Source organism: Mugil cephalus, chromosome 9 (assembly GCF_022458985.1).
Source record: "Mugil cephalus isolate CIBA_MC_2020 chromosome 9, CIBA_Mcephalus_1.1, whole genome shotgun sequence".
Taxonomy (NCBI): domain Eukaryota; kingdom Metazoa; phylum Chordata; class Actinopteri; order Mugiliformes; family Mugilidae; genus Mugil; species Mugil cephalus.
This window is the reverse complement of record NC_061778.1, coordinates 10,228,169-10,251,343: the sequence shown is the minus strand read 5'-3', so window position 1 is coordinate 10,251,343 and position 23,175 is coordinate 10,228,169. Positions and strand designations below refer to the sequence as shown.

The 23,175-nt window shown below is 41.7% G+C and overlaps 3 protein-coding genes across 7 annotated transcripts in view; all 3 read right to left on the bottom strand.

Annotated features, from left to right (window-relative positions):
• Positions 1-2,768: 2,768 nt before the first annotated feature.
• On the bottom strand, positions 2,769-6,735 carry LOC125013831 (extracellular calcium-sensing receptor-like). Its single transcript, XM_047594732.1, has 11 exons — positions 6,431-6,735; positions 6,016-6,248; positions 5,833-5,915; positions 5,438-5,617; positions 5,125-5,313; positions 4,534-5,025; positions 4,217-4,426; positions 4,003-4,126; positions 3,673-3,866; positions 3,287-3,568; positions 2,769-3,191 (listed from the first exon to the last, which is right to left on the bottom strand). The coding sequence occupies exons 1-11, from the start codon at positions 6,733-6,735 to the stop codon at positions 2,769-2,771; spliced, it is 2,715 nt and encodes a 904-aa protein (XP_047450688.1).
• A 4,417-nt stretch (positions 6,736-11,152) lies between these two features.
• Positions 11,153-15,283, bottom strand: LOC125013672 (extracellular calcium-sensing receptor-like). Its single transcript, XM_047594542.1, has 11 exons — positions 14,934-15,283; positions 14,614-14,828; positions 14,426-14,517; positions 14,169-14,348; positions 13,885-14,073; positions 13,268-13,771; positions 12,941-13,150; positions 12,707-12,830; positions 12,430-12,623; positions 12,050-12,331; positions 11,153-11,823 (listed from the first exon to the last, which is right to left on the bottom strand). The coding sequence occupies exons 1-11, from the start codon at positions 15,197-15,199 to the stop codon at positions 11,401-11,403; spliced, it is 2,679 nt and encodes an 892-aa protein (XP_047450498.1). The 5' UTR covers positions 15,200-15,283; the 3' UTR covers positions 11,153-11,400.
• Positions 15,284-16,343: 1,060 nt separating this feature from the next.
• The window catches only part of plch1 (phospholipase C, eta 1), a 56,096-nt gene continuing 49,264 nt past the window's right edge, over positions 16,344-23,175 (bottom strand). For 2 of the 5 annotated variants that reach the window (XM_047594854.1, XM_047594856.1), the window contains 5 exons: positions 22,572-22,718; positions 22,080-22,159; positions 21,856-21,915; positions 20,987-21,374; positions 16,344-20,226 (listed from right to left, as the gene is read on the bottom strand). In XM_047594854.1, coding sequence (XP_047450810.1) covers positions 17,546-20,226; positions 20,987-21,374; positions 21,856-21,915; positions 22,080-22,159; positions 22,572-22,718 — 3,356 coding nt within the window. In that variant the 3' untranslated portion in view covers positions 16,344-17,545. Of the gene's footprint in view, positions 20,227-20,610; positions 20,639-20,986; positions 21,375-21,855; positions 21,916-22,079; positions 22,160-22,571; positions 22,719-23,175 lie in introns of all 5 variants that reach the window. The other 3 variants (XM_047594859.1, XM_047594858.1, XM_047594857.1) reach the window with 3 other exon arrangements.

Here is a 23,175-nt window from a genome sequence, read left to right as displayed (position 1 = left end):
GGCTGCATTCATTGGCCCCATAATGCGGTGAAGTTGCCCTGTACCCTTTGCTGAAAAACAGCCCCAAAACATGATGTTTCCACCTCCATGCTTAACCGTGGGTATGGTGTTCTTTGGGTCATACTCACGTTTTTTCATCCTCCAAACACGGCGGGTCGAGTTAATGCCAAATAGCTCAACTTTGGTTTCGTCAGACCACAGCACTTTCTCCCAAGCCTTCTCTGAGTCATTTAGATGTTCACTGGCAAACTTAAGGCGGGCCTGTACATGTGCCTTCTTGAGCAGGGGGACCTTGCGGGCACTGCAAGAGTTCAATCCATAACGGCGCAGTGTGTTGCCAACTGTTTTCTTGGTGACGGAGGTCCCAACTGCTTCCAGATCATTAACAAGCTCCTGCCGTGTTGTTTTAGGCTGCTCCCTCACCTTTCTCATCATCATCCTCACTCCATGAGGCGAGATTTTGCGGGGAGCTCCAGACCGAGGACAGTTGATGGTCCTTTTATGGGTCTTCCACTTGCGAATAATGGCACCAATAGTTGTCACCTTCTCACCAAGCCTTTTGCTGATGGTTTTGTAACCTATACCAGCCTTGTGCAGGTCTACAATCTTGTCCCTGACATCTTTTGACAGCTCTTTGGTCTTGCCCATGGTGCTGTAGAAGTTGGAATGTAAGAAACTGATTCTTAGAGCAGGTGTGCTTTATATACATGACGAGTTAAGATCAGGAGTATTGGTAATTAGTTGACTGAGCACAGCTGTGTGCCACATGCGCACCAGCCAATCTGTAGGAGCCTGAATTCTAAGTGAATTGTTGGGGATCAAATACTTATTTCCCTTAATAAAATACATAACAATTTATAACTTTTAGATTGTGTGTTTTTTATGCATTTTCGATTGATATTCTGTCTATACCCATAACCAGTAAACAACCATAAAAACCAGAGTCTGATCATTTCTATGGAAGTGGGCAAACTTACAAATTCAGCAAGGGATCAAATACTTATTTCCCCCACTGTACAACATGGATTGGCAACTAACAAAGCATCTATTCGATGACATGCCCCCTCCTCCCTGGCACAATTGAAGTTGTGGTTATTTATAACAGATGTTCGGCCTTTTTGTGAGCGAGTTAACACAACAGCGCTAACACACACCCCCACAGCTCCTCTCCAGAGTGATACTGATTGTTGTTTTTGTCAACGGAAGTAGCAGAAGTGGGCATGTATATTTTATTATTTTGTCCTGTTCTAGTTCTTGAGTATTTGATATATATTATTTAGATATTTCAACTTCTATAGCCCAATAACAATTACCCCAGACATTGACTTGGATTTAGTGGATGAGACAAACATGTAGTTGCCTCCAAGTTCACATTTAAAGCCAAACAAACAAGTTTGCTAAGAGAAGTGCGGTGTAACTGTCACAGCTACATTCAGTGTTGGTTTAACAATGGGAATATAAATGAGGAAAAACACAAAATAAGAAACTAAGGGGCTGTAGACTGCAGACATATGGCATAAACAAGCATCAGCAGTGTTTGTGTAGTTGCCTTTACAGCCAGAAGGGAGAGACAGATTTTCACAGTGTACCTTTAAAAAAAATCTTCAACTTTATTCAAGTGAGCTACTTTGAAAATGTTGCACCAAGCTGCACCAAAGAGAAACATTTTGTGATTAATATGCATGTATTCCACTACTTAAAGTCTGTCACTAATGTCCAATGTGTTTTTTATCATTAAGACACATTGTTCACTCTGCTTTTAACATTGATTGACAGAAGACTGCAGAAAATACAACATAAAAAAGTTTATTTGAGGTAGAGATTCCTTTTATCATCGATAGCATGCTCCCCATTGGTTTAGTTCCCGCTGTGTAAGAATCACACATGAACAACCATGTTCCTTATGTTCTAATGGAAACATCACACGATGATCAAATAGGATAACAGGTTTTCAGATTTATAATCAGTTTATGTCACATAAAATCTATGACATAATTATCACATAATTTAAAATCATGATAAGAAACAGAACTAAGACTGGTGCTGCTCTTCTTTTCTTGTGAAAATGAATTTATTTTTTATAGATTATTTTATTAAAAGACCAACCCGGGGGCATCAGTAGACACCTTGTTCGTAGATTTAGGATTAGCGTTATTTTTATTTTATCCTCATTCAGTCAACAAGGTCTAGATGTGCTTTAACCAGCTTTAATAATAAAAACACGGCAAGTCTCTACTGCCCGAAATATTTGTTTTATATTGGGGTGCATTTTAAAAGAAATCACTGCAATTTATTTTATTTATTTTGATTGTGAACTAATTTGCGACTGAAAATCGAACACTGTAATGAATCAGCACCTCTAAATGTTTTTTCTCTTTCCCAGTGCTCTGTTATATTAGAGATAAGCAAATAATGTCCTTATTATTTAGATAATACCTTCACATTTTTAAAGGCATACATATGAAACTCTTCATCCGTCATTGGAAATCATCATCAGTCATCAATATATTTTTTTATTTATTATATTTTTATTTAAACTTCTTGTCACATTGTTCATTACAATAAATATTGAAATAAAATTGACTCAATTTAGATTGTTTTTAAAAATGATGCTTTTTTTCGTTTTCAATTTGTCACAACAGAAAACACATGAATATCATTAAAACACAAACAAAACTACAAGATATTTGCAGAAATAAATATATAATATGTCAAAATTTAGAAAAGTCACAAAGAAATTATTATTTTTTAGTAATGGCATGCATTGCCTATCTGGCCATCAGGTGTTTCTTTGTGTTTTTGTCAGGCCTCAGCAGAATAATAAAACACTTCGGAGCAAATATACAGAACAGTAAACCGTAGCTAGAGGCCAGGATGGCAAAAATCTCTACAGCAACTGCATATTTTCCTGGAGAGCTGACGTAAGCAGGAACAAAAGCCACCCAGACGGCACAGAAAATCAGCATGCTGAAAGTGATCAGCTTGGCCTCGTTGAAGTTGTCAGGGAGTTTCCGAGCAAGAAAGGCCAAGAGGAGACTGGTGCAGGCCAGCAGACCGATGTAACCCAGGACCAGAGAGAAGCCCACCACAGAATCCATGGTGCACTTGAGGGTAACCTTTAACCCCGGGATATCCAGGTCAGGTTGAGGCACCGGGGGACTGAGAGATAGCCAAATGGCACAGATGATCACCTTGATGGAAAAAAAAAATTGCATATGTGATTTTAATGTATTAATCTGTGTTCAGCAAGATATTTTATATCAATAAGTGCTCTTAAATGTTTGACCTGTACACTGGTGAAGAAGCAGACACTTCCTCTCTGTTGGCCTGGACCAAACCACTTTATCAGAGATTCAGCACCGGGCCGAGCCGAGCGGAACGCTGCCAGAACCACGATGGTCTTGACTTGGAGGCAGGAAACACAAAGCACAAAGCTGATCCCAAACGCTGCCTGCTGGAACCGACAAGACCAGACGGACGGGCGACCAATGAACACCAGCGAACACAGGAAGCAGAGCTTGAGTGACAGGAGAAGCAGGAAGCTCAGCTCTGAGTTGTTGGCTCGTACCTAACATTGCGTTCAGAAATGAGACATTACCGACATAGTTAGATCCATATGATTATTATGCTCAGTGTATGAAAGTATTCGCCTGTGTTAAATGTTTCTCTTACCACAGGTGTTTGACGATAGTGAAGGAACACCACAAACACAGCCGTCGTCACCGTGGCACCGGAAGCAGCTACTGCAGTCAGGGTGATGCCCAGGGTTTCATTGAACGACAGGAAGTCCAGCTGGCGAAGGATGCAGGAAGTTCGCTTCTCATTGGACCAGAATTCAGATGGACACCGATCACACTGAAGGGAACCTGGGAGACGAGGTGGGAAGTAATAGGGGAAAAAAACTTCAAGGACAAATCTATATAGGAGTTGAAATAGTTGTACAAAGTTGGAAGATTTGCTGCTTTCACAGGGCTAAACCACTGAGACATGATATTTCCTCACCTGTTTTATTGCTGACCTCCCCATCAGCACACGGGATGCAGTCGAAACAGCAGACGGGCTCCCCTTTCCTGCTGGCCATCCGTGTACCAGGGGGACAGCTTTCAGTGCACACTGAAACAGGCACCTGAGCAACAAGAAATACCACATGCTCAACCATATAGTGTGCTGTGAACCAAAGCACCAAAATATCTAATTAAACTTTTCTATTTAATACCTGATTTGATCCTGTGCTCCACTCAATAGCTGACTCATTAAGGTAGAGATCAAATCCATCCACACGACCAATCAAAACTAGCTTTAATGAACCCGCTGGGGTTTTCTGCCAGTTGACGAGGTCATACTTTGCTGGAATGTCGGCTCCTTGGAAATAAAACAGTTCTCCCTGTGGTGTGGTGAAGTTCACTTTGTTCAGGTGCTGCATCAACTGAAAGTATCAATACATCTAATTTTTATATTATAATTACACCTGCTTAAAATCCCCATTAAATATGACGTGCAATTGTACAAACGTAGGTTAGTAACTGAGTGTACCTCTGTGGGTTTGATGTTTTTCGGAGAGGAGCAGGTGGACACATTGCTTCCACCCGGACGGTCTATGTCTGGGCAGGAGAGGAGGCTGTGAAGGGCGTGGGCCGCAGCATAAGCAGCAAGGTAGACGTTATATGTCACCCTCAACTGGGAAGTGTCAGTAAAAAGATTCTGCACTCCTTCCAGAGACTCTGTGCCACTGCAGGGTGGCAGAGAGTTTTTTTGAAGCAACATGTTTGCACCTAATTGTGTTGAAGAAAGATTTGCGACCACGGGACTACAACCAAACTCTTTTTCCCAAAACTCTCTTAAGAACTCATCGTCTGGACGAAGAGACGGGTTCAGATTCCTGAGATAACTTTCGAATCCAGGTATAGGTGAACTTCTAATTGCGACGCCAAGGACACCAGTTGCCACTTTACTTGTGACAAGACTTTGGAGAAGATCACTGCTGGTGCTCCAAGCCTCACTGGCCAGAAACTGTCTGTCAGTCACCTGGTGACAGCAAGAACAGACACAGTCAGAGTAAAGTTAGAATGTACAATCCTTAATGTCTCAGTTATGTGTTGCATTCCTTTTGTTTCGGCTTCTCACATTTATCTTGGCCAGTTGCACAAACAGTTCCCTCACATCTGTGTACCAGGTAAAGATCAGGATCACATGAGCTGTCGAGGCCTGAATTGTGAGAGCTGCTCGTGTTGCATCGCTCACAATGTTTTCCCTTTGCAGAGTCTCTACAAATGCCAGACACACACCTGCACCTTCAACCTCCTCCTGAAAAACCTGAATGTACAAAAGAAGAAAAAAATATATTTGGTTAAGTATTTGTATTTACATATAATTCTGTAGATGTTAAAACATTTGTACAACAAAAAAAAAATATATATATATATATATATATATACACCTTTACTGCCATGTAGCCATAATCGTTGTTCGCTATCACTGCCCCAATCCACGTCCAATTGAAGCGGATGGCAAGCTGGGCAACAGCCCGGGCCTGGTAAATATCACTGGCCATTGTCCTGAAGAAGTTAGGAAACTTTACCCTGTCACTGAGACATGGGCAACTGGCTGTGTAGCTCATCTAAAAAACAAAAATCATGCATATATAAGGTCTAAGTTCTGAAAGTCATGCGCAATAATGCAGCTGAAATCCAGTCATTATTAATAATATTTTTTCATCACTAAAGCTTTCTTGCTACAGCTCACAGTGAATTGATCCCTTGTATTGTTTTGCCATCACAAAATAATCTATTCCTTCAACTCCAAACTCCATCAAATCAAACTCACTAAAGGTACAGAGAGTGGCCCCAGGAATTTGGAAAGTATCTGGGCTGAAACGGAGGAGTCTCCACCAATGATCAAAGGAACAGGCTGATCCCCTGGTGACAACACAAGATATAGTGAAATACATTTATTTGTTAGATTAGAAGTAGTGCTTCTGTACCAAACGCATTCATATTTATTAATCATATTCAGCACCTCTCCTTTCTTCGATTTCCTCTCCATTCCGGGCAGGGATGGCTGTTGAATTACAGCTGCTGCTGTCTCCTCCAACCAGAGACAGCGCTCCCTGCATAGCCCAAGGGGGGAGGCCGCAGCTATCGAGAATATGGTAGCCCAGCTTCACACCTGGTAGCAAGGTTGCGCTGTGATTGATTTCCTCCAGCGCAAACATCATAGCATGGATGTACTGTAACGGAAGATTCTGCAAGCTGAGATCACAGGAGAGAGATGGGAAAAAAGGAGAAATGGTTGTGAAGCTGTTAACTTGCCACAATAAGCATTTATAATGTCACATAACACCATAACAAGACCATTAACAAGGCCATAATAATACATCTTATGTCTTTAAAACATAAGAATGAACATTAAACAGTGAGGTTCAGACTTTTACCCAGTGCAAGCTTTGTAGTATGACAGCTGAGTGAACTCATGGTCCAGAGCTGGAGGACTGTAACGGAGATTAAATAGCCCACCGATGACTACATCCCCGCCAAGGATTAAACCCTCCTCGCTCCGTGTACCCCAGCGAGAACAAGTCACCGCCTCAACCACCTGCAGTCCTGCTCTGAACCCCAGCTGTCTGCCCACAAGCCCCACAAAGAGCACGGACGGGGCCGAGCACGACCACACGGTGAAGAGCCAAGAGATGCATGATACACATGGAGCTGCTCTGAACACTTTAAATAAGTAGAACATAGTAGACAAGGAAGCGGCGCAGTAAATTAAAGAAGATGCAACAGTTCCTGGCTGTCTTGATGCAAGAGGAGCAAGTTAATATTTTAGACATCAGCCTGTAAAGCAAAATGAATTAATGACACATTAAATATTTGAACAGCCCACAGTGAATCTAAACTATGACTGTGACTACACCCCCTCCCGCTCTGCCCAGCATGGACGTTGTTCCCTCTATTTATAACAGCAAACAGGATGACACATTACAGAACAATGAGTGTAATTGGTGCGTTACACAGGAAGTGGAGAAAATACTACCTGGAGGGTAGTGACCACTGATTTCCCGAAAGACTTTCTGTCTATAACCAGACAGCCACGCTGTTGTTTCTGAAATGTTTCATTGTGGAGACATTTTGGACTGGAAGTTTTTAATAAGACATCAACTTATTGTTATAATATATGTTCTGGACAAAAAGCTCTGGAGGAAGTTAAATTTGTTTCATTTAAGTTTAATTTGTTCAATTTGTCTTATTACAAATTGGACTTTTGAAAACTGTTCATGCACAAATGTCAAACTTCTTTACTCTTGTTGCCCAGTCATGGCCCACTATCCCTTGGTTTCGTATTCTTAGAAAGGTGGAAAGCTTCATAAGCTTGGCTAGAGTAGAACTTGGGTGTGGGGTTCAGGTGTAGGGTCGACTTGGAAAACTCAGCAACAACTCTCATGCACTAAAGTATAAGAGGACTGGTTTAATATTATTAGAGCCTTGGTTAAATTATGTCTCTGAGAAAAATAATGAGTTCCAGGGGTGCCAGAGAAAGACATGTAGCTGCTGACGTGCAGCGCATCACATTTGTAACCAGAGGAGGGTCAACTCAGTACAGGGAGGTAATTAAATGCTGTTGTTAAAGGCTGGAGTAGCACCTATGCTCTTTCCATAAGAGATGTGAAAATTTAATTCCTGCTGTGACAAACCAGTCATTCCATGGTCTGATGAGCTCTTGGCAGCGTCATGCTATGTTAGTTGTTCCAATAAACAACAAGTAATAACCTGGAGACATGCTGTAGAGTCGTATGCCCAAATGTTCCCAGGACATGAACCCTTGTGTGAATCTGTTCTGCCAACGACTGTTTTGGACCCTCTCACCAGTTGCCATCTAAACAGACGCTAGGGTAATCTGAAGCTAGCTGTGGCATTGTTGTATATGGAGTTGTTCGCAACAGGAGGCACATTAGGCTTGCTAAGGTATCTTATTTTCACTGGGCCTAAATATGGTAAAGAAAAATTTAAACATTTGTTGAGGTGTAAACTCATGTGGTACCACTGAGACCCTCTGAGCTCGTCTGGAAGTAAAGTTGCTACATCGTAGCTTCTTGGCCTCCATACATTCTGGTTAGATTGACATATTCTGCAAAGTAGACTTGGAGGGGGGGCCCAAGTCAGTGGCACTGGCTCTTTAGTTCTTGGTCTGTCGATATTGTCGGTGTCCTTTTTCGTTTGTTTTGACATTATCTATCTGTGTCTGGTTCTTTAATTGTCTATTGTATGATTGTTTTAAAGTCTTCTCTGTCTGTGTTGTGTAGCTGCCTTGTGACTACAGTTAATGTGCATTGTCCCAATTCAATAAACTGATAATAATAATAAAAAACAATTCTCTCCTGTCCATGCATGCATCCTAACTACCTACTCTAACTAAATTATTTTATAATATAATATAATATAATATAATATAATATAATATAATATAATATAATATAATATAATATAATATAATATAATATAATATATATTTTTCTATTTTTTACACTTTATTTAAGAGCTTTGTCTTGTACCACTGAGCAAAATGACCGAAAGGCCAGAATCAAATTCTTTGTATGTAGACTCATACTTGGCCAATAAAGCTGATTCTGATTCTGATTCTGTTTAGAAGGGTTATATGGTTGGTGTCATAGTTGCTTGTTTATATGTAAGCTACACATTCATTACATAAAACTCATTTTAGCATTTATTTTATTGGCAAGGAGGGAAAAAAATGTGATTGTATTATTGGGATTTTATCTATCTACCGATGGCTTTGTCCACAAAGAACAGAGGGACAGCGGTTCGACCCTTGGATCGTCTACATGCCGTAGTATCTTGTCTCCAGACACTGAAGCTGAGTTACTACCAGTACCTATAGCACATCTGTGTTCATATGTGTGACAAGTGCAGCATAATGAAACCATTTACCATGTTTTTTCACACAGAACTTTCACTAAACAAGTGTGTACAAACTAGATTATTCATGTTTATTTCATTTTTAATAAATAAATAATAAAGTCTTGTGGTAATATCGAACTTAATTAAGACGGGTTAAGGCTGGAGACACAGATGAGCCACAGGTGTGTGTTTCATCATCTCCTCGTTGTTTGTTTCACGAGCAATTAAATCCCATTATAGACTCAGAGCGAGGTTGCACAGAGGGGAAAAGGAGGCTGTGCGCTTACTTGTTTGCTGTTTTTCAAGGTTTTGCAGCTCATAGGGGACATTGTGCAGGGCAGAATAACAAAAAGTAGAAAACAAAAAAAAGTTAACCTTTGGAACAGAGAGCGATGTGGTCACTCAGAGGAATCAAAAATTCATATTTATTACAAATGACTGTTCCAGTAACTGAATCATGGGGATCAGAGCATCAGAAGAATTGCCTGCCGTGCATGTACGTGCACATTTTCTTTTGGTCTCTTTCCGCAAACATCCCTGTGAAGAGAAGCTGTGTAGTTTGTCTGACATTGATTTCAGTCGTTGCAAGGGAAATCCATCATTTTTTTCTTTTTGGAAACATGACTATAGTGCATGGAGAATAATAACATAAATCCAGCAGAGACCTGTGCACTTGGCAGTAAACAGTAAATTAAATATTATTGTGGAGCAGGATTTCCTAAACCTAGATGAAGGCCAAGAACTCTCCCTCTCATCTGTCTGCCTCAACAAGGAGAATACAAATGAGACGGATGTTTGATTGACTAGCATCATGAGTACACTGTATCCACTTCATCTATAGAACTAACTGTAGTGATGGCCCTTTTCATATTTCCTCTAAATTCTTTTATAGTTATTACACTTTACATACCAGTTACTATTGGTTTTAAATGGCTCCTCGAAAGTGGTTTCTGTGACCAACAAATGTGCACATGGTTGGTGACAGACAGATGCGAGTAGAGGATACAGAACAGAAAACTTAAGCAACACTTGGGACGGATTTTATAGATAAGAAGGATATTAAATTTAGTTTATTTTCTCTTGATCTGTGTTTCTAGTCAAAAATAGTTGTCATTGACTATTAAAACACTCTGCTTTTTTATTAATGATTACATTTTGACAGGAATGAATATCTTGAGACTAAATAATGCAATGATAATTTTACTACACATCATTTATAATGTCATATCATATTAATATCAAAGCAGATACAGCATGGGTAGAGACACTGGGGAATAAGTGAGTTGTAAATAGCTGCAGACGTGTAGAGACATGCCTCATTAAATGGTGCAACACTTCCATCTGCTGGCCATTACTTGGTACATTCAAATTTAGTGTGCAGTAGTTTTAAGTGTTTTCAGGGCCTGATGTCACCGTTTCATCCCATGTTTAAAATGATTAGTACATTTCTATCAATAGATTTATATAGAATTAGCAGACTTGGAAAATATGATTAAATATGATTAAACTGCCATCCTGTAAATATAGCATGTATAAAAGCATGTACAATAGTATAAATAGAAATACCTTCTTATTGCTGATATATTCACTTGTTACACTGAAATGTTATGAAATTATTGTAACAATGTATTATATTGTATGTGCAGCATAGCTGTCAGTTCCATGAAGTGGCATGTGTTATATTTCCCAAATATAATGTATAAAATATAATAAAATACCCAAATAGGTCAAAGTGCTTTTCAATTGAACAATATTTAGGTGAATGTACACGCTTACTCCAGTGGACTGTAGACATGCTCAGTTCAGCACTCATAGTTCTGTGGCCTAATTACCTAAATGAATGAATAAATAAATAAATAATGAAGTACTATTCTGTTAATACTCATTAGTTTGATTAGTGAGTAAGCCATGAAACTATTGAGTTCCTGTTTCTCTTTATTATTTATTTTATGTGCGGATGCAAAGCTATGCCTCTCAAAAGAGATTAAACTCCTGACGCTCATGAAGTGCTGTACATTGTACACAAGCACTTACATTAAGTAAAGACTGAAGAAGACTGGACTTCGATAATTAAAATGTCCCAAAGATTAAAAGCACTCAAACAGCAGCAGCACATACCAACATTCCTGCTGCAATTTTCATGTAGATTGTATTGTAAGAACAGCACAGTGTGCTACACAAGCTCCATGAAAGATAATAATTTAAAAAAGAGAGGAGAGTTTTATTCAATTTTATTCAATTCAATCCAGTATTTAATCAAAAAGCACAAGACAAGAACAACAACTAATGACAGCAGAGCAACATCTGTATTAAGTACGTCAGTTAAATTAATTAAAAGCTTAACTAAGTCTGGCACATGAAGAATTATTATCATTATTTTAATGAAAGGAATTGGCATAACACATACACATGTTCAAGATCACTCTTTTACCAAATTGCTGTGCAAGCACATATAATTTGAAATCGTGTTCACATTCAAGTAAGAAAACTATCTGGCCATCAGGTGTTTCTTAGTATTTTTCTCAGGCCTCAAAAGAATAATGAAACATTTCGGGGCAAACATGCAGAGCAGTAAACCGTAGCTGGAAGTAAGAATTGCAAAAATCTCCACCGCGACAACATACTTTCCAGGAGAGCTGACATAGGCGGGAACAAAAGCCACCCAGACAGCACAGAAAATCAGCATGCTGAAAGTGATCAGCTTGGCCTCGTTGAAGTTGTCAGGGAGTTTTCGAGCGAGGAAGGCCAGGAGGAGGCACGTGCATGCCAGGAGACCGATGTAACCCAGGACCAGAGAGAAGCCCACCACCGATTCCATGGCACACTCCAACGTGACCTTTGACCCTTGGAAGCCCAGATCACGTTGAGGCACCGGGGGGCTGAAGGACAGCCATGTGGCACAGATGATGATCTGCATGAGAAGTAAAAGACATTTTTATTACTGAATATCAGGTCAACTTTAAAAAGTCACACTCTATAATTCAGCTTGCAATTTCAGATGTATTTATTCTATATGAACATATAATAAAATAAAAATTATACTTGCAGCTTTATTCCAGCACGTGCATTAATATTTTATTCGTCAGTCAGACTACTGTATAACTTTTCTTATTTAATCAATAAAACAATATACATACCTGTATGCTGGTGAAGAAGCAGACACTTCCTCTCTGTTGGCCTGGACCAAACCATTTCATCAGAGATTCAGCACCGGGCCGAGCCGAGCGGAACACAGCCAGGACCACGAGGGTTTTTACCGGGAGGCAGGAAACACAAAGCACAAAGCTGATCCCGAACGCTGCCTGCTGGAACCGACAAGACCAGATGGACGGGCGACCAATGAACACCAGCGAACACAGGAAGCAGAGCTTGAGTGACAGGAGGAGCAGGAAGCTCAGCTCTGAGTTGTTGGCTCGCACCTTGAGATGGGAAAATAAAGAATGACGAAAACGTGGAAGATTTACCGCAAACTCAAGAAGTAATTACCACAAAAAGTAATTCTAAAAAGGCTTCTCACCATGGGCGTCCGACGGTAGGAAAGAAAAACCACAAAGATAGCTGTCGTTACGACGGCGCCAGACACGGCTGCTGTAGTCAGAGTGATGCCTAAGGTTTCATTAAAGGAAAGAAAGTCCAGCTGACGGGGGACACAGGCGGTTCTTTCATCGTTGGACCAGAACTCAGATGGACACTGTTCACAATGAAGGGAACCTGGAAGGAAGAGAGGAAAAGACAGGGAGTACGACAAAAAAGGAGCTCAAAACTGACAGATTTATGAATCCGTTTTTCCTCACCTGTTTTATTGCTAATCTCCCCCTCAGCACACGGGATGCAGTCGAAACAGCAGACAGGCTCCCCTTTCCTGTTGGCCTTCCAGGTGCCTGGGGGACAGCTTTCAGTGCAAACCGAAACAGGCACCTGAACAAAAAAAGCCACTTGACATATAATACGATCTTGCGAACTGACAGGGATATTATTTTTGCTGCATATTTATTTGTAGCCTTGGGACAGTCGGTCGATCTGACTACCTGATTGGATCCTGTGCTCCACTGGATGGCTGACTCATTAAGGTGGATGTCAAATCCATCGACACGACCAATCAGAACCAGTTTTAGCGGACCCTCTGGGGTTCTCTGCCAGTTGACGAGGTCATACTTTGCTGTAATGTCGCCCCCTTGGAAGTGAAACTTTTCCCCCTGTGGTGTGGAGATGTTTACTTGGTTCAAGCTCTGCAAAAGCTGAAAGCATTAAAACGTTGAAGAAAATGTGTTCAAATAGGATTTCACAACATTCAACATTACCATAAAAACAGGCTATCACCTATGTGGGTAAGCTGCAGGGATGCTAATGTGTACCTCTATGGGTTTGATGAGTTCTGGAGAGGAGCAGGTATTTCCAGCAGGATGATCTTTGTCTGGACACGAGAGGAGGCTGTGAAGAGCGTGGGCTGCTGCATAAACTGCAAGGTAGACATTATATGCCCCTCTTAGCTGGGAGGTGTCAGTGAAGGGATTCTGCACTCCCTCCATCGACTCTGTCCCACTGCAAGGGGGTAGAAAAGCTTTCTGAGGGGCCCCCTTCATAAAAAATGAAGTGGAAACAGAATCAGGGTCCGACTCTGCCCTAAGTGACGAAGAAGAGCTGCATCCAAACTCTAATTCCCAGAATTCGCTCAAAAACTTGTCATCAGGGTGATCGACCGGATGCAAACGCCTGAGATAATTCTCAAATCCAGGTATTGCTGAACTTCGGATGGCCACACCGAGAACACCGCTAGCCACCTCAGAGATGGCAAGATCTTGGAGAAGATCGTCACTGGTGCTCCAAGCCTCACTGGCCACAAACTGCCTGCCGGTCACCTGCATTGAGAGGACATCGAAACAAAGACAACTTACGACAAGAAAATCCTCTAGCAATTTGTGTAATGATGAACCCCTTGTCCGTACGAGTCCGCATGCCATGTGCTGCTCACATTTCTCTTGACAAGTTCCAGTAGCAACTGCTTCACATCTGTGTACCAGCAAAAGATCAGAATCACTCTTGCAGTCGAGGCTTGAATGGTGAGTGCTGCCCGCTCGACGTCGCTCGCAATAGTTTGCCTTTTGACGGGCTCAATGAATTCCAAACATACTCCTTTCCCCTTAACCTCCTCTTGAAATACCTGGAGTAGTGTGGAGTTTAAAACGACAGGTGTGTTATTTGTGCAACACACGAATGACAGTGGAATGATAGAATAGAATAGAGTAGAATAGAAACCTGTATCGCCAGTTGTCCGTAATCGTTGTTTACGTGCACAGCTCCAATCCAAGTCCAGCGGAGGCGAATGGCCAGCTGTGCGATAGCCCGAGCTTGGTAAAAATCACTGGGGATTGTTCTGAAGAAGTTAGGAAACTTGGACCTGTCGCTAAGACAGGGGCAAGTAGCAAAGTGGCTGATCTGAGGGGCAAAGACACAAAATATTACACACACACTTTTCACGGAGACAACACAGCTTTATGTAAAATGTCTCTTACAATTGGAACGGAGAGAGGTCTCAGGATCCTGGACAACATTATGGCTTCTGTGGATGCAGCAACTCCAATGAGCAAGGGAACGGGCTGAGAAGCTGATGTGAAGACAAATTTTTTTATATGAGAACAAATGCTCACATCATCTGTCGTTTCGCCATGATAACTGCACACTAAATGGCATCAGTTCAAACCTGCTGTCTTTGGAGAATGAAGGGTGGATGTGTTGCAGCTGAGCGTGTCTCCTCCAACCAGTGAGATAGCACCTTGCAGAGCCCAGGGGTATCGGGTACAGCTATCAAGTATATGGTAACCTAGCGTCACTCCCGGCAGCAAGGTGTGGTTACGGTTGATTTCCTCCACAGCAAAGGCCATAGCATACATATATTTTAAAGTCTCCAGATCTAAACTGAAACAATGGGAGAATGGCATAAATGAATAAAATCACCTAGCCCAAATTATGACCTCTGACCACTATAGTGTTACCACAATACATGTTATGGTTAAGATTTACCCAGTACATGGTTCATAATGTGGCTGCTCGCTGAAGTCCTGCTCCACAGCTGAAGGAATATAATACAGATTAAAAAGCCCACCGATGATCACGTCTCCGTCCCGTAAGAGGCTCTTGTTGCCCATCGTGCCCCACCGGGAGCACACCATCGCCTCCACAACCATCTGTCGGCCCACTACACTGAGAAGCAACAGGCAGAAGGCTGAAGAGGGCCAGCGAGCGATGAGACGGGAGAACCGACACATGGATGCAGCTGGTCTGGACATTTAACACATAACTAAATAAAGCACAGCATATGCATTAAACAGAAGGAAGAAAAACAACAACAACAACAACAGAGCATTAAGTGAGTTCAATTCACAAAAAAATGGAAAGGTACCTGAAATACAACAGTCAAAATTTCCAGTTAGACAAAACCTGTTAAATCTAGCAAAACTGGGAGAAACATTATATCATCATCTCAGCTACCTTCAAAAACATATGGTTAAAATATTCTCTGATAAAGATGAGCCTTAAAAAAAAATAAAATAAAAAATTATATGCTGACTACAACATACCACCCTCCCTCTCCGCACATGTAAAGTGTTGATGTGAGCTTTTATAACAAGCGTGAAGCCCTTTTGCGAGGAAGTAAAAGTGTTGAGCCAAGCATCAGGCAACGCGAAATTATTCCTCTCTGGGGTGAAGGTGGAAAAACACGCTAGCAACTGATGAAATAAGTTAGCAGTGGTGTGTGTTTGTGTGTGTGTGTGTGTGTGTGTGTGTGTGTGTGAAACATGCTTTCTATAGATTAGTGGTTTTCAACATGTGCACCCATAGAGAGTCATAAAAATTTGTAATGTATATATATAATAAATTAAACACAAAAATATCAAGTGAGAGAATGACTGCATGAAATAAATATTTGCTCTACGTATTGATAAAAATACTGTGACTTCCGGCTATCAGTTGTTGCCCATCTTCCAGTGGCTCGTACTTGAAAAAGGTTAAGACACACTTCTAATGCATTACTATGTGACGCCATCTGAATGAAATACTCAGCGTAAGAATGTGAAACGTGGCAACGTTGTGTTAATAAGTTAAAAAGTGGGGATCAAACATTATTTTCTCTTACATTTCCACTGAGTTTTTGGATTGTGATCGATCCATAAAACTTAACAAAGTGTGTCAGTCCACGTTGGAACCAGGTTGGGGAATTGTACACTCAGAGCAACAGGTGTGCCGTTTGTGCGCTCTATTACACAGTCATTTCATGAGCAATTACATCCCATTATGTTTAAGGTGGCATGTGGAGAAAGATGAGGTTGTTTGTGACTTACGAGGAATTGAGCTTGAGCTGCGCCCCCGATTAATTATCTGCTACAACGTGACACTCGTGAGGAGAAGATGAAATAAACAAAATGACATTTGTTGAAATCAAATATTTCAGCATTTTATTGCGTTGGTAGGAAAATGCTCACAGTTTTCCAATGAGCAACAATACTAAGAAAAAAGGATGGTGTAACACTAAAAAAAAAAAATAATAATAATAATAAAAAAAAAACAATAAACAGCTGCTCTGTCACCCTTCCCTCCTTGGCTAGGCCCTGTGTATGTGTTACTCTGCTTCTTCAGTCCGTTAAGTTATACAAAATAAAATAACCAGAACCAACAAGAGATTATTTTTGCAGTCTGTATCAAAGCAATTATAAAAATAAAAACCTTTAAACCCCAAATCTTTTTTCTTTTTTTTTTTAAATTTGCAATCACACTTTCAGATTATACAAGTTATAGAGAGCAACAAGTTCAAGCACAGGAGATTATGTACTGTATTGCACCCGATGGAAACAAGCCGATGTCCCTTGTTGTATCCAATACGACACTTTGTTCTGTGCAAATGTGGTTGGGCGATGCAACATCTACCGTACAAACTGGTGCATAGTCATGCTTGACATGTTCACATGTAACATGCACAAACATACAGTTAGAACTGATTTGCTCAGACTGACTTGGATGACAAACCATGTCAATATTTACACACGACACAAATAAAGAAATACCACAGAAAAGAGAAGGAAGACTTACATTTGATATTTGAAAAGATGAATCCCATCTATTAAAAGTAGCTCTTTCATTATACTACACATTCAAATGATACAAATATTATAGACAATCCCTCTCTGTTTAAAAGCCTGTTCTATTTTTATTGTATTTATTTTTTTTATATATTTTTTTGCTTCACAGTCAGTGTACATAGTTTGGACAGTACATCACAGGGACACAGGGCAACAAGCATCTGTACAATCAGTCTAGGAAACCATCTGGAAGGACTCGATGTTCCCAAGTACATTGACACATTAAGCAGAATATACTGTAGACAATACACAGCTGACTAGACCATTCACTTTTGAATAGTGGACATTTCATACAGAAAAATCATGCTGTCAGATCCATCCATGGATTATATGTGATGTTATATTGTACAGACTATATCTTTTTCTAGAAATAGCCTGGAATAATATTTGTAATGTAACTGTTATAAGGAAAACCGCTTGGTCAACAAATGCAGGAACAGACAATGGCAAGTATTTATTATTTCCTTGATTCCTCTTAATTCCATGTCATTCTGAGAGCTACAGTCTGAGCAGGAAGTAGACCTCGGGCTCGGACGGTGAGTGGGCGTTGTTTGCAGGTGGGAGAGAGTCGTCGGTATAGTACCGATCTCCATAATGGTCCCCATTTCCGTAACGTAATGATGTGCAAGCCCCTTCTGGAAGCCCCCTGTCCTCCAGCTGACCGAGATAGCCTGCTATGTAAGAACCAGTAGAGTGTCTGTTAGTTGGGGGATTCTGTGAGGCTGGTTTATTCCGCAGGACCACACCACCGATGCTGGCAGAACTGTTGATCATCACCCCTGGCCGAGGTTTTAAAGCTTCTTGCTGTCTTTCACGTGCGCGGCTGTTGATGTGGCGCACTCGGCTTTGGCTCCGAGAGGATAGGCGGCGGGTGAGGGGTGGAGGGGAATCTTCTACGTCCCTGGAAACAACGGGAGCAGTACTTGTTGTCTGTGGCTGTGGCAGTGGCATTGGGGAGTTTGCTTCTTGATGCAATGGAAGAGTCTGGGGTCTACATTTGTCACTGTCATCCCCCTCAAGACTGACCAGCTTACGAAGCTGTTCTGTGAGTGGATCACAAGATTGTGACTGGAAAACTGTTCCCCCCATGCTGGCCATCTTCTTTTGCTTCCTCATGTGTGGAGTGATGAAACTGCGACTAATAATGTGGTACTTGCTCTGAAAGTTGCATGATATATCTTCAGAGGTCAAATCTCCCAGGGACTTGGACTTGCATGGGCTGGGAGCTGTGGAGTCTGTGTTAGGAGATTGGGAATATGTTGATAAAGGTGCTAGATTTGTGTGTGGTGAAACACCGGCTTCTGACTGTGGCTGGTGGCTAGAGTTGTTGAGGGAAACCTTTTGGTTCCATGTCTGTCTACAGGTGTATGATTGTGTTTGCCTTTGGCTGTGTGGCTGGGTGATTTGAGAAGTGGAAGACGGTGATGAGGGCATAATGTTGTCATAGTCCAGGTGGCTGTACACCACTTCACAGTCTGAAAAGGGGGAATATAGGCCTCTGTCTCTACAGACGTTTACAGATGCAGCAGATTGACCAGGGAGGCTTTCGGAAGAGGAGAAGCCATTTTGGAAACACCCTACTTCTTCCCTCTCCAACTGTTTATGCCCTAGCCTCTCTTGATGAGACCTGTTTAGGATCTGACTTCCACTATAGGTCCTCTGTTGTGTGTAGGAACTGTTGAATCCTCTGCTATTGTTATAGGCCTCAGAGTTGCTGTGAGGTATGGGGTAGCTGTTCTGACGCAAAGGACTAGGGTTGGAGGATCGAGAGTTGGCACGTGTATTGTAGACTGGAGACTGGTGGCTCTGGTGTTGATGGCGATTGGACAACTGATAAGAAGGTTGATTTATTGGGGAGTGACACTGTGAAAATGTGACGTGAGGTGAGTGTGACGGGTACTGTTGTTGAGGATCACGGAATGACTGATATGGCGGTTTTTGTTGGGAGTAGCTCGGAGTGGACTGGTTTTGGTAAATAGCATGACGTTTGGTTGGACTCGTAAGCCCGTCCCATTGGCTGCCATGTCTTGGCGATGCCAGCATCATCTCCAATGGATCCTCATCGACATTCAGCTCCACTTCAGCCGGATCATAGAGAACCGGGTTGTTTATAGGAGAGCATACGTACCTACCAGAAGTACCTGGCTCTATTACAGGTACTGGTGCAGGGAAATCATTTACTTCTTCATATATCCTCTCCTCAATTTCTTCACTTTCGCCCCACTTTCTCCCCACATCTTCCCAGCCCACATTGTGCCCTTTCCCTAAACCCTGAACCACCTTTACTGGAGAGGACCCCAAGCTGGTTGAGGGTGTGCTCTCTTTAGTGTCTGCCTGAACATGGACTGTCTGTTTCTTCAGGTTGTACACTGATACAGGTAACAGCACTTCCTCGTCCAGAATAGTGTAGACATCCTCTAACTCAGCAGTTTCTGGGCTCGTAATGAGGGCCTGGGAAATTTTATGGGGTGAACAGATTTCATGATCAGTTTTTTGAGCTACCTTTTTGAGACTAACACAGTTCTTATAAGGAGATGCTGTGTTTGTCTTGAGAGGAGACCTTAGCCCTTCCAGGGATTTAGGGGTGGCAGGAGTTACGTCTCTTTGGTGATGGGATGGGGTGATATTATGTGATAAAGTTGTGAAATTGTTTTGGTCAGCGGTGCTTTCAAACTGACCGATCAGAGCAGAAATGGAGCCACACGTGTCTTGGTCATTGCCTAAGGACACAGCGTCAATGAGTCTGGAGATGGTGCTGTCATGCAAAGAGGTGGGACTCCTCAGATCACAGTCTAAACTAACGGGGGAAAGAGGGGTCACAGAGGAAGGAGCAGAGGAAGAGGACGAGGAGATTGAAGGTGCAACTGTGAATGTTGTGCAGTTGGATGCTGTTTCTGGTGTATCTAATGTCATCTGGCTTTTCACTGGGGGCAAGAAAAAACACTTTTTCTCTGTTTCCCTGGAGATGATATTCGATTTGCTGGCATCTGTCGGGTAATTAGCATAGTCCTCTTCTTTTCTTACTTCTCCTCTTCCAATAACCAAGTAAGAAGCGTCCCCTGATTGGTCATTATTTCTGTATGTCCTCGAAGGGGAAGTGATGCCTGATTCAATGGAGAATGATGATTCGGTGAGAAAGTCAGCAGAGGAAGATCTTGGTCTGTTGAAGGGGCAAGCTCCTGTGGACACAGATAATAGAACATAAATATTAATAAAGATATATACGGTGTTAGATGCAGAACACCAAGCCATCCAACAATTAATTGACAACAAGTATCAATCCAGTCAATACAAGGCAATACACAGACAAATGGATCACCAAGTACAACTGTGAAGGGGAAGCTGGAAAATGGGGCCGTGGACCAAAAGAAAAGAAATAATCAATGTTTGCAAATATTAGATTAAGGAAAGAGATGGTCAAATGGGATTGGTTTGGTCAAATGGGATCAAATGACACAGCAATATATTTCTCAGACCACTTTTGAACAAAATACACTGGGTGGACGCAATACTGGTATGTTTTTAAACGATGCAACCTTCAGACAATAGGTATTTTAGATTACCTGCAGGAATATCCTAGTCAGTTCTCTACTACAAAGAAACACAACAAATGAAGATGGGACAGAAAAGGCACGTTAAGGTTTCATGGAGAGTATGCTGCAGTCTGTCAGTTCACATGGTTACTGTACATGAGTTTTACATAGTTGTTGCATGAGGTAAAGAAAAGGGAGAGAGAAATCAGAAAACGTCATCTATCAAATAACATGAGAAGCAGTGCAAGACAAAATGGCATTTTATCAAAAAAATAATTAGTACTTAAGTCATTAAACAACTAATTTCAAAATGTATTTCAACTATAATGGAGATATTTTGGGTGTAATTTGCATAATTATATATGTCTATATATGTCTTTCACTGGGATAAGAGAAAAATACCCACCAATGACAGTGTCTGCCCCCATGTCATGCTGTTCTTTGTCGGGTGAGCAGATGGACAGCTGCCCTTGCAGGAGCCTGTCTAAAGGCATAGAGATAGGTCTATGGACAAGTGGGGCTCTGGGCTGGAGACGTTTCTCCACACGTTCGTCCTTTACTGACACACCTGCTCCTCCTGCTCCTGCACCTGTGCAGTTGTTTTGGTCTGATATCGACGCCACTGACTCCGACAGAGCCATCTTGGTCTTCTTCCGCCCCTTTGCCGGGGCACTGGCGGTCCGACGCAGGAGGTGGTCACTGATGGAGCGCTTCCTAAGACCACTGGAGTTTGTGTCCACAGAGGACTTGGAAGAGCGGTTGAAAAACCCCCTTATGCCTCGCAACTGGTGACCCTGAGGACAGGAGGAACCAAATGGAAAGGAAGTAAGAAGGAGAAATAGATATCAGGAAAGAGAAAGGAAAATGTCTTTCTCGAAAAATAGTAAAACGGACCAGGATCATTTTTCACACATTACACTTTGAAGTGTTTATTTCCATGAAAACAATGAAAATGCACTGCATGCTTTTGTATACAGCATGTCACCTATAGGTGGCAACCTTAGTCCTTAATTACGACAGCAAACAACATGTATGAAGCAGTTGTTTGGTTATACATGCATGCTTACACTACGCATTATCACATGTTTGTTAAAAATAAGACAACAACAGATGGGAAAAAAAATAATAATTTCAAACGAAAACCCAGTGGGAAAGCAAACTGTCTCACTAAGTGGTTTAATGTCACACAAGTGTGACCAAAGACAAACTGCACATCTGCGTCATGCATTGCTTTTTTTCATGCAGCACCACACAGAGCTTAAGGCATCCGTATACCTTGTTAGATCCTAGAAAGTGCATTATGGTAAAGCTGGGGTTCAGGACTAGAGGGCTCCACTAGAAAGACAAAGGTTTGAAGGAGCAACGCTTCAGTGGACTGATGTGTTGAGAGAAACGCATTTTATTTTTTTCTGTTTACCCCCAAGTTAGTCTCCTTTGTCATCCTAGTTGACAAAAGAGACTAACTGGGGGATGCCACACCTGGGCTACTGAATGCTTACCTTCCCATAGACGTCATGCACTGACACATGCACAAAGATGGAAGCTTCCGTCAGCCCCTCCAAGTAAACATGTCTGTAACCTGGTGTTAGAGACGAAAGGGAGATGTGAGATAGGGAGGAGGGTCAAAAAAAAGTCTGTCATCAGACCAGTAATTGTGTATTAGCCTCCACGGGAGAGGGCATCAGGAGTTCACGGGCAACTCTGATGGATGCAGATAAGCCACAAGTCTTTTACTTCACAAATCAATCAAATCATGGTTCACTAAACTTAGGATAATGTTCCCCACAGCCACAGCACTGCCAGAGCCATGAGGGAAATCATGTATTTCACTATGGGGGTGTGTCTATTTGTGTTAAACAGCAGTACTGTCATGATTTTAACTTGCAGTGACAAACTGTGTCCCCTGAAGTTCATTTCATTCATTATAAACAAAAAGTTCGCATTTTCACTGACAAGAATAAGTAAAAAACACAGAAATTCTGCAAACAGACCAGGCATCAGGCTGCTAAAGGCAACAGTTCGCTGGCCAATAAAGTCCCGTCCAATCGGGTCGTGGTCCCAGACAAGGAAACGCACAAGTGCCACCTCAGCCATGTGAAGTGTAAATGACAGAGTCTCCTCCCACACTGGGTTGAAACCTGAGGACAATACACACACACATATGCACAGAATATAATTATCATCAAAAGACATAGCTGCTGTGCACAGTGCAGGACTTCCTAAAAAAAAAAAAAAAAAAAAAAAAAACAGAAACAGGAAAGATGGAACTGGCACTAGCAACATGGAAATTACTCCAGAGATCAATGATCTGTTCAGTAATCTCTTTGAGCTCCCTGAGCCTTTAACCTTTCTCAAAGAAGGCTTCCCTCCTCACCCTCCCGCCGGGTACCCTCATGTGTGGAGCCATGTTAGAGGTGACGCCACAAGATTGCTCCGTTCTGCTTCCTATGTGCCTCTAATTAATTAACCCGACTTTTGATCTCAGCAGTGCTCCAAAGCCCAGAGTGAAAAACAGCAGCTGTGGCTACAGCATAGTTTCAATCTATGGTCTGTTTTTTAGGGATGATACCACTATAAGGTCACAGAGGTGAGATT